This window comes from Thunnus thynnus, chromosome 12, assembly GCF_963924715.1.
Source record: "Thunnus thynnus chromosome 12, fThuThy2.1, whole genome shotgun sequence".
In the NCBI taxonomy this organism is placed as follows: domain Eukaryota; kingdom Metazoa; phylum Chordata; class Actinopteri; order Scombriformes; family Scombridae; genus Thunnus; species Thunnus thynnus.
In genome coordinates this window covers 31,823,970-31,842,541 of record NC_089528.1, presented here as the reverse complement: position 1 = coordinate 31,842,541, position 18,572 = coordinate 31,823,970, and the positions used below count along the sequence as shown (strand labels likewise).

General features: G+C 37.3%; 2 protein-coding genes across 2 annotated transcripts in view; both read left to right on the top strand.

The window, feature by feature from the left end:
* The first annotated feature begins 1,954 nt into the window (after positions 1-1,954).
* Positions 1,955-9,468, top strand: LOC137193543 (uncharacterized). Its single transcript, XM_067604754.1, has 3 exons — positions 1,955-2,303; positions 5,929-6,041; positions 6,527-9,468. Exons 2-3 carry the CDS (start codon positions 5,942-5,944, stop codon positions 9,466-9,468), a joined length of 3,042 nt encoding a protein of 1,013 aa, XP_067460855.1. The 5' UTR covers positions 1,955-2,303; positions 5,929-5,941.
* Positions 9,469-15,404: 5,936 nt separating this feature from the next.
* The window catches only part of LOC137194759 (verrucotoxin subunit beta-like), a 102,274-nt gene continuing 99,106 nt past the window's right edge, over positions 15,405-18,572 (top strand). The window contains exons 1-2 of the mRNA XM_067606890.1: positions 15,405-15,746; positions 18,122-18,231. Coding sequence (XP_067462991.1) covers positions 18,135-18,231 — 97 coding nt within the window. The 5' untranslated portion in view covers positions 15,405-15,746; positions 18,122-18,134. The remainder of the gene's footprint in view (positions 15,747-18,121; positions 18,232-18,572) is intronic.

Sequence of the window (18,572 nt, the reverse complement as noted above, 5' to 3'; positions counted from 1 at the left end):
TGGATGGTAAAAATACATTTGGGAGGTTTGCAGTAATACTACCTGTTAACCAGCATTCCCAAGTTGCTGAACTGTGGTGCTAAAATCATTATTTTATGATGCAACAATGTCTGACAAAACAATGACAACAGCTGTGTTGTGTATTTGATTATATTGACATTATATCGGACACCAGATTAGAAAAGGCTCCTATGTGTCGTTCTGGAGTCACATGGTCAAACCACACATCTGCTGGTTTAATTTGGAGGACTGGTTGATACAGAAGTGAACAGTGAACGAGCTGAATGAAGCCAACAAGTGAAGGCAGCAATGTCAGTGCTCAAAGTGAATGTCATACATGTGGATACAAACATGAATCATTTGTAATTTCTCCAGTTTTACATTTATTGGTTGTTCTTTCACTTGTTGACTGTGTGATTTTTGAATGAGTCTGTGCAGATGTGGCTGCTGTGAGAACTGTGTCCTGTGTTTGATACATGCACTGATACTTAATGATGTGAATATTCACCTTTACAACTGTGAATGTTTGTATTTTTCAGTACTGATCTGCACCTGTATCAGAGTATAAGCTTTGTACAGTAGTACTGTGGATACTTTTATTTTATTGTGTATTTAACAGTGACAATGCAACCAACACAGTAAAACATCTGTATTAGAATAAAAAAAACAACCACAGAAAAAACAAAACTGTTCCTCAACTAAAGAGTAAACCATCAATAATCTCAACATCATTAAAAACAAATGATTCATCAGTACAAGAAATTTCCCAGCAGACACGTAGTACTAATGCTGAACATCATAATCAGTGTATCTCAGCTCAGTGCAGATCTGAGTACTGATATTCAACATCAAGAGTTCCCTCTAGTGGAGGCTCTAGTTAACCTTCAGCAGCACTACAGGTTGTTACAAACTGTTTAAAGTCCAACTGAAATCCCATTTAATCATCTCTCTCTGCAGTCAAAAATAATGTAAAACATATACAAAATATGCATTTTTTGAATGTATTGTTTATAGTTTTGAATTATTGAAATTAATTAAAAAGGTCTTTGGAAAAATAAAAGAAATGCTCCTTTTTGTCTCAGTGTTGTGTTTGATTGACAGCAGCTGGGGGGCGTGTTGGTGTTGGTGTTAACTCAAGACAGTGATGTCTCACTAACACAACACGTGTACAGATGAACAAGGTTTATGGTTTTAAATTAGTTGCTTTTGTTCTTTTGTCATTTTCCTTTGTGCTCTTCACTATCCATCTTTACCAACAACTCTTACTGGTGAACAACAGAGACGAACCATCTAGTCTGTTCAAAGATGGCTGCACCCTTGTGCTGAAAAAGCAAAATACTTTTTAATTTTCTAGCAAATCTAAGTGAATTTCAGGTCTGATTGCAGAGTCCGTTCTTACCGAAGGTTAAAATCAAAGTTCTCTAGTGATCTCCTGACTGGAAGTAGCCGTTTCTGTAGTGAACCTGGACACGAGTGTGGGAGCAGGTATGTATAGTTGATCTATTTACTCCGATGTTGATCAACCAATAGGTGAAAAGTTGACCCCAAAGTTGACCCCCTTTGAAGACACTTTGAAGCAGAAATGCATAAAGAAAAATGAAAATAAAATATAGAAATAAAAAAGTTTAGGAAAACAAATAGGGGCAAAATACAAAGGGAAATAAATACAGAAATAAATACATGAGTAAATAAATATTTAAAAATGAATAATTCAATAAATAAAATTGAAAATTAAAAGGGAAAGTAAATAAATAGGGAAATTAATACAAAGGTAAATAAATACAGAAGCAAATTAAAATATAAATATAAATTTATGTCACATTTTATCAATGCCTACATTTATTTTTAATATTATTTTTGGTAAATTTAATGGCATATTAATTAATTTATGTATTGAGTCATTTATTTATTTATTTTTCATTTTTGGCGGTTTCAAGCCTCTGTTTTTATGGCGTGTTGTCCTTGTGAGGGGGATGGGATCTGCACTCGGCTGTTCACATGAAAAGTGACATTAAAAGTTTTGTCATGGATGAAAAAGGAGAGTTAGAGAGAGAAGCTGAAACTCATTTGTCACCTCTGAAGCCTCCAACATGTTTGTCTGAAGAAGTGCCCGCCGGCTGGAGCTGTTTCCCCTTCTGCATATATGAAACGTCATACTGGTTACACCATATCTGGGAAATCACTCCAGTTCTCTCCAGCAGCTACGTCCTCATCTTAATATCACAGAGCATGTGAAGTTTGTCGGAGAGAATATGGAGACTTGAACCACAAAACGCTGTCAGAGCATCACAAACCTTTCTGCTGTAAGTAGGCTACACTTTGTTGTTGTTTTTCCAGATTAGTGCTGCAGGACCTCTAAACTCGTTCAGCTCAACATGATCTTAATAAAGTGAAAGTAAAATGAGGAGAAAACTTAAACATGATCAACATTCATACGATTTGATGAGTTCAGTTGGATAATTGTAATTGATAATTGTACTCAAACAGAGTTCTGTAATCAATCTTAATTATATAATTGACCTTTAATTTAAGAAAAGGCTTCATATTTAAGTGAAATGTATTGGTTGTTTATCAGTGGCAGCTGGTGAAAATGTTTATAGGTGGGGCTGTGTCATATCCAAACACTTTCAGTCTACAGTGTAAACTATATTAATATTCTAGTTATGTTATATCTCTAGTCTCTATTCTAGTTTTTTTTACTAGTTTAGTACTTTATCTATCCGTCTATTTATAAGTTCATACTGTGACAGTAGGGCCCGATGATTTCTGCTTAGTGGAAAACAAGGACGGAATCACAGAAAGAAAATGTAAAACGCGGAATATGGTGGAATTTACTAAAAGATAAATGCAAGTTACAAAAATCAGGGTTTTCCCACCTTTATAAGATTTAAGCGAAGCACCAAAGTGTTTTTTCACAGCATCTAAACTGAAACTTTGCTGAGTCATTACTGGGTTTTTATGGGCGGTGCCCCCCCCCGTGTAACGGTGTAACTTCCTCGTATGAATCCGTACATATAAAATATCTACCAGTTCTTACTTGTACTTAAATGTAAGTACAGTGGAAGAAACAAGGGAGTAAAAAAAGTTAAAGTGTAACTTCTCGTAGCTTCCTCGTGTGTGTCAATATGTTACATGTGTATATGTGCACTAAAATCAAATGTTTTTGCTCGTTGCAGTTATGAAAATCATTTTTTATGTATGTGTGTTTGACAGGTTTTCAACCACACTCCAGATTTATTATGCGTATGTCTTCTACTTCTTTGTATGAATTTGAATAGAAAAAGTCAAGAAATGGGTCTAAAGTTAGCTCCTAGCAGCCATGTTGGTCCAGCACTGCAGCAGCTCATAACAGGAAAACTTACCTCTCTCCAGTGCACAGCTATGAAAGGCTTGTATTGTCATCCGTGGATGAAAAAATAACAATACAGTAATGTAATAATATAGTATATCTTTAATTACACAATAATAAGGTACGCAGGAAGTTATGAAAAATGATTTTATTCTTTAATTACACATAAACCACAACGTATGTGTTGCTCCATAAGTACAGACTACTTACCCTATAAGTACAGGTACAAGTACATGGACATCATACGTGAGCTATGGGAGTAAGGTAAAAGAAAGTAGAATTACCGTAGTTTAAAATGTTTTTTTCTAAATGTTTTTGTGTATGAAAAGACCCAAAATTAACACTGTAAGCAGACTATTGATTATTATAAGTGAATTATTTAAACAGCATTTGTATAGGAATGATTCTGTCCTATATCATCATCTTCATTTTTATTCATCCATCACATGATTAGACAATCTTTCTGATGACAAAATGTGCTTCAATCATAAAACACAGAATTCAAAAAATTTATTATGGAAAACAGGGAATTTGGGAGAAAATATATGTTAAGAATATAATAAAAAACTAGATTTCAAGTAGCTGAAGTCAAACTTTTGACTGGTAGAATAATGTTCAGTACTTGATGATCTGTAAGTTATTAAATGTTAATGTTCTCTCATGTTTAATCATCTCAGATAACTGTTTCATGTCTCTAATTCATGTTGTTTCTGTTCCTCCGTTTTAAAAAGTCAGCACAGAAAGCAAAATAAGGTGTTTACACGACTGCATCCAGCCAGCCAAGCCTTTCTGCTGTGCCAGTTAGAAACCTTTTAAGACAGACAGTTAGTTTCTCCACCAACGTTCTCCTCTCTGATGGATTTTAGAGGAGAGATTTTATTGAATCAGGTGACTGAAGATCTGAGTTTTGCAGTGTTTGTCATCATCAATAACAGCAAGAGTCTACTGCTGGTTGATTCTGCTTGGGGCAATTAAAGAATCACCCTTTTTGAATCAGATTGGAGGAAACTGATTGGTTAAATTTATGCGGTCGTGTGAATATCTTGAGTCAGCAACTGGCTGCACTGCTGCACTGACTGGACGATGTTTCTAGAAGAGCCGTTTAGAGAAGGAAACAAACAGGAAGCTGCTGCAGCATTTCCTCCCCATGATAATGATTTACATGTCCATGAGTGTCGAATGTTATTTATTTATTTTACAAAAGGTTTATTTGAGAGGAAATAACACTTTCCACCAGGTGGGTTGTGTTGGTGCATTAATGCTGAATATCTTTGGGTTTTGGACAAAACAATGACGTCACCTTGTCCCTTAGTTACTTTCCACCACTGCTGGTGTAAATGTCATTAGTTTTGTGGGTAATTGGTCATAAACCAAAGTATTCGACACATTGAAAATTTTTTTTCCAGATGATGGCACTAGAGGAAAAGTCAGAGGATCGAATTATTACAGTTCATCCTGAGGAGAACATGAATGTGTGAAACTAATTTCTTGACAGCCCATCCAACAGTTGTTGAGATATTTCACAGAATAAGTGAAAACTTGGTCCTAAAGAAAAGTCAGGGATTCGGGATCATCCTCTGGGGAACACGGACTTCTGCACAAAATTTCATTACAAGTAATTTAATAGTTTTTGAGATATTAGATTCAGAACATTTTATCTGCTCAACATGAGCACAAATGCAGGAACTTAAAGGCACAAGGAACACAAAACGTGACGGTCAGCTAGTCTGGATTTCAGTTTACACACATTGAGCTGATTACAATCTCTCCGTTTTCTCTAACAAACAGCTTTCCTCCATTTTCTTTCCCTTGTGTTACTACTGACCCATTTGGGAAGCCTACCATTACACAGTATCTGTGTGGGTTTTTGTAAATCTTAGAAAGTCCTAAGACCTTCTGTACGGTGTTTTCCCTATAATAGTACAGGCCTGGCTGGCCGCCAGGCCAACAAGTACCCCCGCCAGGCCAAAAACTATTTTTTTAAATGCCAAAAATAACGCCAAATATCCATTAATTCGCAAATCAATAGTGTTTGGGAGCCTCTGAGCAGCGCTGTTTCGAAACGCGAGTCAACGTCTGTGTCATTGCCTGGGAAACTAAGTAACTAACTCCTTTTAAGGAATAGTGCAGTATGTCAGCAAGTGAGGGGTTAAGCGAGAGAGCGAGTGTCAGAAAAGTGACAGTGAATGTGAGCAGAGCAGAGGCAAAGGTTAGCAGTAAGGCCGTATTCAGAACAAATCAGGCGGTGTGGTGTCCAGTCGCAGGGTCGAGCGGAGGTGTGTAGGGGTGTTGGCGTGTTTATTTGTCCTCCAGTAGTTACCCACTGCAACTATCAGAAAATAACGTTTTATTGATCTGATTCACTGGCATTCTCACTACCAGCACTCCCTCTCTTCATTCACTCTCTAGCTTGCTTGACCACTGCTGCTTTCTCTCTCTCTCTCTCTCTCTCACACTTATGCTCTCTCTCTCTTTCTCTCGTCTTTTTTACAGTATAGACTACAGTGTGTCAGTTAATAAATGCTGCAGCTAGGGGAAACACTAGGGAGAACTAACACGCTGTTGTCCATTTTTTCCAGTTCACACTGAGCAATGGACACCAACGCCACGGGGACGATGGAGGTGGCGGCGCTTGGCCGGCCTTTCAGCCTCGGGATGCTGTATGACTGCCGCAAAGACTCACTCATCCCTGGTAAGAATTCACATGTAGAAATACTTAATGTGTCACAACTAGACAACAACCAAAACGTTCTGACCACTGAAATTGAACATCGGAAGAAATTTGTCCAGTGTGTGATCTGTGAGGAATAGAAAATGAGGATCTTTTGTCTTTTGTTTAGTGTTATAAAGGATACAAGTGAGTTGCTGAATAAGAGAGACTCACATCATCTGAGATGGTTGTTTGAAAAAGAGACCTTTAAATCATCGACTTATTTAGTGAATTCATAGGAGTTCAGGAATAAAACCTTGTATTAATGAGGTGTAAGGCTTGAACAATTATTGTTACTTTTTATTATTAGATCACCTGGACTGATTTGTGATCAGCAGTGACCAGTTCTCTGTTGTACGTCTGTTAAAGGTGTCTTATAATCCCATAATAGATGGGACATGAAATGGCAGAACATTCATTCATTCATTAAAGGAAGTTGATCTTGATTTTTGTTTCTTCTTTTGCAGGCATGACATTGTGGGACCTTAATGATCTGAAAAATGATATACAAGAAAGACCACAGTGTTACAACAATTTTGAGATAGTTGCATCTGAATCAATTGCAGATAAATCTTCAGCATTAAACGTAAAAGCATCCCTGAAGGCAAGTTTCCTTGGTGGACTAGTAGAGGTTGAAGGATCTGCCAAATACCTGAATGATAGTAAAACATCCAAAAATCAGGCCAGAGTAACACTGAAGTACCAAGCAACCACAAAGATGAAGGAACTGTCAATGAATCATCTTGGAAGAGAGAATATGAAGCATCCAGATGTCTTTGATAAAGGAATAGCAACACATGTAGTCACAGCTATCCTTTATGGGGCACAAGCCTTCTTTGTCTTTGACCGTGAGGTGTCTGATGAAGAAAGTCATCAAGACATTCAGGGCAACATGAAGGTGATGATCAAGAAAATTCCCACCATCACAGTAGGGGGGGAAGGTTCTGTCCAAATGGAAACCAAGGACATTGAAAAGGTGGAGAAGTTCTCCTGCAAATTCCATGGAGACTTTTTACTGGAGAAAACTCCAACATCCTTTCAGGATGCTATACAAGTCTACCAAAGCCTGCCACAATTGCTGGGAACCAATGGAGAAAATGCTGTACCAATGAAGGTCTGGCTGATGCCACTTGTGAGTTTAGATTCAACTGCTGCTAAACTCGTCCGTCAGATAAGTATAAGTTTAGTGCAGAAATCCCAGAGTGTCCTGGAGGACTTCACTGAGCTGGAAATGAGGTGCAATGATGCAATGAGAACCACCACTGCACAGCAGTTCCCACAGATTGGTAAAAAACTTAAAACATTTGCAGAATTTTGCTCCGAGTACAAACTGGAATTCCAACAAACTCTGGCAAAGAAACTTCCATCAATCAGGGGAGGAGGGGAAGAGGAGGCTGTGCTTGCAGAGATTCTGAAGAAGAGACAGTCTTCTCCTTTCAACAACACAAGCCTGAACGAGTGGATGCAATGTAAAGAGAAGGAAATGCGCAGGTTAAAAATGTTCACCAACATGATGAAAAACACCATGATTGTCCCATCTGAAAATGTGCTTGATGAAGAAATTCTCTGTGCAGAACATGCTGTGTGTTTTGTTTTTACCTCACTGGGAAGTGCTGAACCGTACCTCTCAGCTTTATCAGATTATTTGGAAGAAACACCCAAACCAGATGACCCTCAAGGTCTACACTGTCATGATATAGAGAAGGAACAATGGTACGCCTCAAAAGAAGTATCAGATGCAATGAGGATCAAAGTAAATCTATTCAGTGATTTTGCAGAGGCCAACAAGGAGAAGAAGAACATAAAGTTCCTGACAGTGGGTTTAACAAATGAGACACAGAAAGGTTCAAGCATCTATGTTTATAAAAACGGTTTTTCTGTCAATGAGAACTTTGAGCCGCCTTCAAAGCCTGAAACAGTGACAGCAGATGATGTAACCCACAACAGTGTGACACTGAAGATTTGTCCACCAAGATTTGGAGCAGTGAACATCACCTCCTACTCTGTAGAGTACTGTGTCAGTGGAGAGGATGGATGGCAAAAAGCACCAAAGGATGAAGAAGTCACAGTGAGCGGTCTGACTCCTAACACAGAGTATATGTTCAGATGCAGAGCAATGACCTCAGAAGGTGATGGGCCAGCCAATGAAGTCAGCGGTCCCATTAAAACCTTACCTTGCAGCCCTCCTGGAGAACCTCAAGTTGAAACAAACTCAAGTGAGATATCAGTTAGCTGGGAGAAACCTGCTGAGATTGGACAAGATATCCACATTTTGAACTACATCATGGAATACGCCCAAACAGACAAAGGTGTGAAAGATGAAGATCTCCAGTGGAACCAAATGGTGTCAAGAGCTGAAAAGGGGATAATTTCAGGGCTTCAGTCAGAGACAGAATATGCTGTCAGGGTTAGATGTGACTGTGGTGGAGCAGGCAGAAGCAAAGAAAGCATCACTGTGAATGTCTGCACAACAAAATTTACGCGACTTGCAGAAATCATCAAACGTACAAGTGAAAGCATAAATTCTGGATCCCCCTCACTTTACAAACTGCCTCTGAAAGAAGAAGATATGAACATAGATGGTTGCCGGAGGTACAACTTCGGTAAAGAAAGCAAGAGGCAAAATCGCACAATTATGCTTTTTGGAGCGACCGGATCAGGAAAGTCCACTCTCATCAATGGAATGATCAACTACATTGTTGGTGTAGAGTGGAAGGACAATTTCAGATTTAAATTAAGTGATGAGGATCAGTCCAAATCACAAGCTGAGAGACAGACCACTGAAGTCGCTGTGTACAAAATCAACTACCAAGACGGGTTTAAAATCCCCTTCTCTCTGACCATTGTGGACACTCCAGGCTTTGGAGATGCAAGAAGCATAGAGAGAGACAACGAGATCACAGAGCAGCTATATAATCTCTTCTCTACTGAGTTTGGTGTCAGTGAAATTGACGCTGTGTGTTTCGTAGTTCAAGCTAGTTTAGCACGACTCACAACATCACAGAAGTATGTGTTTTATTCTGTGCTTTCAATCTGTGGCAAAGATGTGGCAGAAAACATCAGGGTTCTGGTGACATTTGCAGACAGCCAACGTCCACCAGTTCTAGAGGCAATCAATGCTTCAGGTGTCCCATGTCCTAAAACAAAAGACGGGCTGCCAGTTCACTTCAAATTCAATAACTCAGCGTTATTTGCAGACAACAAATCATCTGCAGCAAACAGCACAGATGAAGATGATGAAGATGGAGGTTTTGATCAGATGTGTTGGAACATGGGGACACAAAGCATGAAGAGGTTTTTTGCTGCTCTGAATGTCATAGACACCAAAAGCTTGACAATGACAAAGGAGGTCCTCAGAGAAAGTGTACACAGGATGAGAATGGAAATGTTATTATGTAGAGTAGATTAGTGAAAGAGGTCATCACATCACAAAGTTTGTTCAAGAAGTTATTTCTGGTACTGGACTTAACTCCACTAATTGTCAGCAGTGCCACCATTCCTGTCATCATCCCTGTATCTGTCAAGTATCCAATGATGCAGATAAAAGACGCTGTTTTCTAATTGAAAGATGGATACTGTACTGTGTGCCCAGACAAATGTTATGTAGCGACTACTGGCAACAACGTAAAAGTTGCTGAGAGGCTGAGTTAGGGCCTTGTTTGCCGTTTGTCCGACACGCTACCAAAAAGATTCGCTGAGATCAAAACTGTAGGTTTAATAACTTTTATTAATGAAAGTGATCAACTTATTATAACTTGCACAAAATATAGGCTACTCAAAATAATCACAGCGATCAGGTGTAAAACTGCGTTCAGGTGTAAAACAGCGGTCAACAAAAAATACGACGACCCACTCACCCTCTGTCTCTTACCAGCTGGCATGCAGGTGAACAGGTGCTTAAATTAACTATAGGATACCACCGCCGATATCCATGTGACCTGATTATCAATCACCGTGATCGTGCAATAATAAACAAACCAAAATAACCCAAAATATAAAACAAAAGAATTACTACTTTGCAATTCATTCAAACTTGAAATTAATCCATTCATGGCTCCTACATGTTACTTGAATGTACATGTTAATGAGAAGTTCAGATGGGACTCTAAGGAGGTAGAAGAAGAACAAAGAGTGAAAGAGCTTAAAGAAAAGTACCTAAAAGATTCAGAGGAAAAGGATACTCAGACTTTGATTGGAAAACTGAGGGCTGAAAAGGATCATGTGCAGGTGGAGTTGAAGAGACTGATAAACAACTCTGAAAATTGGTCAAACAGACACAAAGAGATAGCATTGAAGCCAAATCCTCTCTCCTCTCAAGAGTGCATTGACATGCTTATTGAGGCAGAGGAATCTGAGGCCAAACCAGGATGAAACCAAAAGAGTTTGGTTCCTGGTTTACATGACAGGCATCAAAAAAGTTACTTTAAACACAATGGCAAAATTTTTTGGATTAGAGTAATCATCATCACCAAATAATAATTAACCCTATAACACCATTTGTATCATATTTGATACATGAGTCTCAGAGACCTCTATATCATCAACAAGATCAATAATTACCTGAAAGAGGTATTGTTTACAATCAGGCTCATGTTAGCTGCCCTCTAGTGGATCATCAGAGCAATGCAGGAAGTAGAGGTCCCTTATTTACTAAATTCAAGATGGCTGCCTCTGAGCTGCGGCTCACATGACTTACCAAGCTATTCATTTTTCCATTTTTTTATTTATTACTTATATTCCAAGATGAGCATTAACTGGATTGAAACAGCATAAACAACATTGTGTAATTTATTAAATTATTATTATTATTAAATTATTTTGTCCTAATATCATGTTGAAAAGGTATGAATCAAATATGATACATTATGTATTTCAGGTAATATGTCATTAAATCCCTAAATCATCATCATTATTTTGCATTTAATAATCTTTTTACCTTTTTATACACTGTTTTAACTATCTAATTAAACCAATTAAAGATTAAAATGTCATCTTTTTAGGGTGGAGTTATGGGTATTTATGAATAGTTTTACTCTCTTGTATAGTATAGAGCAAGAACGTGTACTTTCCTCGAACACACTGAAGCACCAAGCTGGCTGTTTTAGATTCAAACAGTCTGGAGAACATCTCAGAAGAGCTCAGTTGTGGGAGATAAAAATGCAGTTTTAGTCTGAACTGAGGGCTGAAACGGAGAGAAAAAGATGAGTTTACAAATGTACCCACCGCAGTGTGGACGTACTCTGATTCAATGATACATCTCACATATATACACAAAACCAGATGATCAATCAAAACTACACCTGCATTTTTCTCATGTTTCACATTTGAAATATTAAATCACCTTCTTGCTTTGGCATGTTCTGTAACATTAAATTGTTGATGATTTAAACTAGTTCTTAATCTGACAGTATCACATATATATTGTGCATGAAGCTATATATGTAACTATATATGATATGTACTCATGAATGATGTTTCTATAGATTGAGTTTTATTCCTGTTTGATTATATTGATTGTTGAAGATTGTTTAAGGACAAAGAGTTGTGATACATTTTCTCCAGTTTTTCTTTTCCTCTTATATTGATTGAAGCTTTATTATGTATGAAGTGTTTTATCTGTTTGTCACGTTTTAGTCGTGTCAGGACTGCAGGTGCAAGTTAACTACTGAGCTAACCCCGACACATTTACATTGACTTTACATTGTTAAAATGTCAATTTTTAAACTACCTCTATGTTTTTTTTTTATATATATCTGCACCATTATATTAAATAGAGAAAATTTAGATGTCTTGTTCATTATTTTAAACTGATTTCCCTGAAACTTAAACTGACAGTTTAGAAACAGCACAACAAATGAGGAGATTGAAGAGTTAATATAAATTTAAAGCAGACTTTCTATATTTGTTTTCTCCTGAACATTTTATCAACTTTGTTTTCTTTGTGGTTTGTGATTATGACAAATGTCCTCAGATACAACCCTAAAACTGTTTTATAAATCAATTTTATTCTTGAATGAATTAAAAGAAATAAAGAAACAAAACATGTTCTGCGTCTGTATTATCATTATTATCATTGTTGAACCTGCTGACCTCTGACATAAACTGTGTCTTAATTTTAAAGGAGTACATTCAATTTTTATGGAGTTATTTGAACGTTTTCTTTACCTGATTTTGTTATAGCAAACTATTTTTTTTAATTGTTCATTTTATCTTTAAATTTAACAAAGACAGTAAAGCTTTGATTGACAGGTTAATACCAGTGTCACTATTGTCAGGAGAAGCCAGAAACCAGTGGACCAACCCGTCACATCCACAGCTGGTAACAGGCCAGATTACATTTAGTTTAAAAAGCCAACAGCTGATGGAATAAAACAGCTCATATGGCTGTTAGTGCCTCCTCTGTGGGCTGCTGGGAGTCCAGTAAGATGACCTGAGCTCTCTGTCCGGCTCTGACTTGATATATAAAATCATTTAAACTTACACCAGTCACTTTACAGACAGTCACAATTTTCCCTCGTAGGTTTTGGTTTCTCAGACTGAGAATACCGAACCAACAGATCATCACAAATGTTAGAACTGACTCAAGTATAAAAGTATAAAACACTTTTATCAGAAGATTTTGTACATTAAAACTTGGAAGCTTCCTGATGTTTTGTCCACTAGTTTTCATCAGAAACAAGTAGTGACCAACACTGACACATCATCAGCTTTTAAGTTGACATGTTGAACTTGTTAGCAAACAGTTGCTTATTTCCGCATCCAGCAGTTACGGAGCAACATTATCATTCATGTGGAGTCGTGTTTCTGTCCACCTGGTGAATGTGAGTCCAATATTCACTCTCTTTTAGCTCTGTTTTTACTCTCTACCAACTCCTGAGGGAAATATCTGGCTCTTTAGCTGCTAAATGCTCCACTATGTTCAGCAGCTAGTCTGCAGCTAACTGTGTCTGTTTGCTGTTTGGTGCTGAGCAGGTAGTGTACAGTGGCTTTTTACAGCTTTTTCTCTGAAAACAGCTGCCTGCTGCGGCCCAAAACGACGCTCTGAGAGCGCTGAGAGTGAACCAAAACAGTAAAGTTGCAGCTGGACAGATAAACAATGAGCTGAAACTCACTATAAAGCTCCGTAAAGCCAAGAGGAGCTGCAGAGTCACTGATAATTCTCTGTAGGTTCATCACTACGAGCCACAACCAACAAATTACATACTGACAGTGAATACAGTGCTGTTATAACAATGATTATATTTAAGAGAATAGTGAAGTAGAGGAATTATTTCAGGCATTCAAGGTTTTGGAAGTCCAGTTTATTTTCTTATAGTCTGTTAGGTCCACTGATGTCAGATTGGGAGATTTTCCAGCCAGTTCAGTTAGTTTTTATTTGACTGGGTGGTAAAAATACATTTGGGAGGTTTGCAGTAATACTACCTGTTAACCAGCATTCCCAAGCTGCTGAACTGTGGTGCTAAAATCATTATTTTATGATGCAACAATGTCTGACAAAACAATGACAACAGCTGTGTTGTGTATTTGATTATATTGACATTATATTATATCGGACGCCAGATTAGAAAAGACTCCTATGTGTCGTTCTGGAGTCACATGGTCAAACCACACATCTGCTGGTTTAATTTGGAGGACTGGTTGATACAGAAGTGAACAGTGAACAAGCTGAATGAAGCCAACAAGTGAAGGCAGCAATGTCAGTGCTCAAAGTGAATGTCATACATGTGGATACAAACATGAATCATTTGTAATTTCTCCAGTTTTACATTTATTGGTTGTTCTTTCACTTGTTGACTGTGTGATTTTTGAATGAGTCTGTGCAGATGTGGCTGCTGTGAGAACTGTGTCCTGTGTTTGATACATGCACTGATACTTAATGATGTGAATATTCACCTTTACAACTGTGAATGTTTGTATTTTTCAGTACTGATCTGCACCTGTATCAGAGTATAAGCTTTGTACAGTAGTACTGTGGATACTTTTATTTTATTGTGTATTTAACAGTGACAATGCAACCAACACAGTAAAACATCTGTATTAGAATAAAAAAACAACAACAGAAAAAACAAAACTGTTCCTCAACTAAAGAGTAAACCATCAAAAATCTCAACATCATTAAAAACAAATAATTCATCAGTACAAGAAATTTCCCAGCAGACACGTAGTACTAATGCTGAACATCATAATCAGTGTATCTCAGCTCAGTGCAGATCTGAGTACTGATATTCAACATCAAGAGTTCCCTCTAGTGGAGGCTCTAGTTAACCTTCAGCAGCACTACAGGTTGTTACAAACTGTTTAAAGTCCAACTGAAATCCCATTTAATCATCTCTCTCTGCAGTCAAAAACAATGTAAAACATATACAAAATATGCATTTTTTGAATGTATTGTTTATAGTTTTGAATTATTGAAATGAAGAAAAAAGGTCTTTGGAAAAATAAAAGAAATGCTCCTTTTTGTCTCAGTGTTGTGTTTGATTGACAGCAGCTGGGGGGCGTGTTGGTGTTGGTGTTACCTCAAGACAGTGATGCCTCACTAACACAACACGTGTACAGATGAACAAGGTTTATGGTTTTAAATTAGTTGTTTTTGTTCTTTTGTCATTTTCCTTTGTGCTCTTCACTATCCATCTTTACCAACAACTCTTACTGGTGAACAACAGAGACGAACCATCTAGTCTGTTCAAAGATGGCTGCACCCTTGTGCTGAAAAAGCAAAATACTTTTTAATTTTCTAGCAAATCTAAGTGAATTTCAGGTCTGATTGCAGAGTCCGTTCTTACCGAAGGTTAAAATCAAAGTTCTCTAGTGATCTCCTGACTGGAAGTAGCCGTTTCTGTAGTGAACCTGGACACGAGTGTGGGAGCAGGTATGTATAGTTGATCTATTTACTCCGATGTTGATCAACCAATAGGTGAAAAGTTGACCCCAAAGTTGACCCCCTTTGAAGACACTTTGAAGCAGAAATGCATAAAGAAAAATGAAAATAAAATATAGAAATAAAAAAGTTTAGGAAAATAAATAGGGGCAAAATACAAAGGGAAATAAATACAGAAATAAATACATGAGTAAATAAATATTTAAAAATGAATAATTCAATAAATAAAATTGAAAATTAAAAGGGAAAGTAAATAAATAGGGAAATTAATACAAAGGTAAATAAATACAGAAGCAAATTAAAATATAAATATAAATTTATGTCACATTTTATCAATGCCTACATTTATTTTTAATATTATTTTTGGTAAATTTAATGGCATATTAATTAATTTATGTATTGAGTCATTTATTTATTTATTTTTCATTTTTGGCGGTTTCAATCCTCCGCATTTATGGCGTGTTGTCCTTGTGAGGGGGATGGGATCTGCACTCGGCTGTTCACATGAAAAGTGACATTAAAAGTTTTGTCATGGATGAAAAAAGAGAGTTAGAGAGAGAAGCTGAAACTCATTTCTCACCTCTGAAGCCTCCAACATGTTTGTCTGAAGAAGTGCCCGCCGGCTGGAGCTGTTTCCCCTTCTGCATATATGAAACGTCATACTGGTGACACCATTTCTGGGAAATCACTCCAGTTCTCTCCAGCAGCTACGTCCTCATCTTAATATCACAGAGCATGTGAAGTTTGTCGGAGAGAATATGGAGACTTGAACCACAAAACGCTGTCAGATCATCACAAACCTTTCTGCTGTAAGTAGGCTACACTTTGTTGTTGTTTTTCCAGATTAGTGCTGCAGGACCTCTAAACTCATTCAGCTCAACATGATCTTAATAAAGTGAAAGTAAAATGAGGAGAAAACTTAAACATGATCAACATTCATACGATCTGATGACTTCAGTTGGATAATTGTAATTGATAATTGTACTCAAACAGAGTTCTGTAATCAATCTTAATTATATAATTGACCTTTAATTTAAGAAAAGGCTTCATATTTAAATGAAATGTATTGGTTGTTTATCAGTGGCAGCTGGTGAAAATGTTTGTAGGTGGGGCTGTGTCATATCCAAACACTTTCAGTCTACAGTGTAAACTATATTAATATTCTAGTTATGTTGTATCTCTAGTCGCTATTCTAGTTTTTTACTGGTTTAGTACTTTATCTATCCGTCTATCTATAAGTTCATACTGTGACAGTAGGGCCCGATGATTTCTGCTTAGTGGAAAACAAGGACGGAATCACAGAAAGAAAATGTAAAACGCGGAATATGGTGGAATTTACTAAAAGATAAATGCAAGTTACAAAAATCAGGGTTTTCCCACCTTTATAAGATTTAAGCGAAAAACCAGTGTTTTTTCACAGCATCTAAACTGAAACTTTGTTGAGTCTGTACTGCGTTTTTATGGGCGGTGCCCCCCCCCGTGTAACGGTGTAACTTCCTCGTATGAATCCGTACATATAAAATATCTACCAGTTCTTACTTGTACTTAAATGTAAGTACAGTGGAAGAAACAAGGGAGTAAAAAAAGTTAAAGTGTAACTTCTCGTAGCTTCCTCGTGTGAATCAGTACGTTACATGTGTATATGTGCACTAAAATCAAATGTTTTTGCTCATTGCAGTTATGAAAATAATTTTTTATGTATGTGTGTTTGACAGGCAGGCTTCAACCACACTCCAGATTTATTATGCTTATGTCTTCTACTTCTTTGTATGAATTTGAATAGAAAAAGTCAAGTAATGGGTCTAAAATTAGCTCCTAGCAGCCACGTTGGTCCAGCACTGCAGCAGCTCATAACAGGCAAACTTACCTCTCTCCAGTGCACAGCTATGAAAGGCTTGTATTGTCATCCGTGGATGAAAAAATAACAATAAAGTAATGTAATAATATAGTATATCTTTAATTACACAATAATAAGGTACGCAGGAAGTTATGAAAAATGATTTTATTCTTTAATTACACATAAACCACAACGTATGTGTTGCTCCATAAGTACAGACTACTTACCCTATAAGTACAGGTACAAGTACATGGACATCATACGTGAGTAAATTGGCTGATTGGTTAAATTTATGTGGTCGTGTGAATATCTTGAGTCAGCAACTGGCTGCACTGCTGCACTGACTGGATGATGTTTCTAGAAGAGCCGTTTAGAGAAGGAAACAAACAGGAAGCTGCTGCAGTATTTCCTCCCCATGATAATGATTTACATGTTCATGAGTGTCGAATGTTATTTATTTATTTTACAAAAGGTTTATTTGAAAAGAAATAACACTTTCCACCAGGTGGATTGTGTTGGTGCATTAATGCTGAATATCTTTGGGTTTTGGACTGTTTGTTGGACAAAACAAGACATTTGATGACGTCACCTTGTCCCTTAGTAACTTTCCACCACTGCTGGTGTAAATGTCATTAGTTTTGCAGTTGTTTGGTCATGAATCAAAGTATCAAACACATTAAAATTTTAACCAGATGATGGCTCTAGATGAAAAGTCAGAGGATCAAAGTTATTACAATTCATCCTGAGGGGAACATGAATGTGTGAAACTAATTTCTTGACAACCCATCCAACAGTTGTTGAGATATTTCACAGAATAAGTGAAAACTTGGTACTAGAGGAAAAGTCAGGGGATTCAGGATCATCCTCTGGGGAACACGGACTTCTGTACTAAATTTCATTACAAGTAATTTAATAGTATTTGAGATATTAGATTCAGAACATTTTATCTGCTCAACATGAGCACTAATGCAGGAACTTAAAGGCACAAGGAACACAAAACGTGACAGTCAGCTAGTCTGGATTTCAGTTTACACACATTGAGCTGATTACATTTTCTCTGTTTTCTGCAACAAACAGCTTCCCTCCATTTTTTTTCCCTTGTGTTATTACTGACCCATTTAGGAAGCCTACCATTCCACAGTATCTCTGTGGATTTTTGTAAATCTTAGAAAGTCCTAAGACCCTCTGTATCCATGATATCTCAAAGAATATTGATCCTATTAGTGTATGTCTATGCTTATTATTTTATTTAGTGTTGATAGATTCTGCAGTACCTCTGTGTTGCAGCCACATTACAAGGTGACAGACAACAGGGAGAACTAACAAGCTGTTGTCCATTTTTTCCAGTTCACACTGAGCAATGGACACCGACACGGGGACGATGGAGGTGGCGGCGCTCGGCCGGCCTTTCAGCCTCGGGATGCTGTACGACTGCCGCAAAGACTCACTCATCCCTGGTAAGAATTCACATGTAGAAATACTAAATGCATCCCAACTAGACAACAACCAAAACATTCTGAACATTGAAATGGGTCGGTACACTGCTGTGGAAGAAAAACAGTTGATTTTTTCCAGTGTGTGATCTGTGAGAAATAGAAAATGAGGATCTTTTGTCTTTTGTTCAGTGTTATAAAGGAGTTCAGGAATGAAACCTTTTATTAGTAAGGTGTAAGGCTCAAACAATTATTGTTGCTTTTTATTATTAGGTCATCTGGACTGATTTGTGATCAGCAGCGACTCTATTGTACGTCTGTTAAAAGTGTCTTATAATCCCAGAAGAGATGGGACATGAAATGGC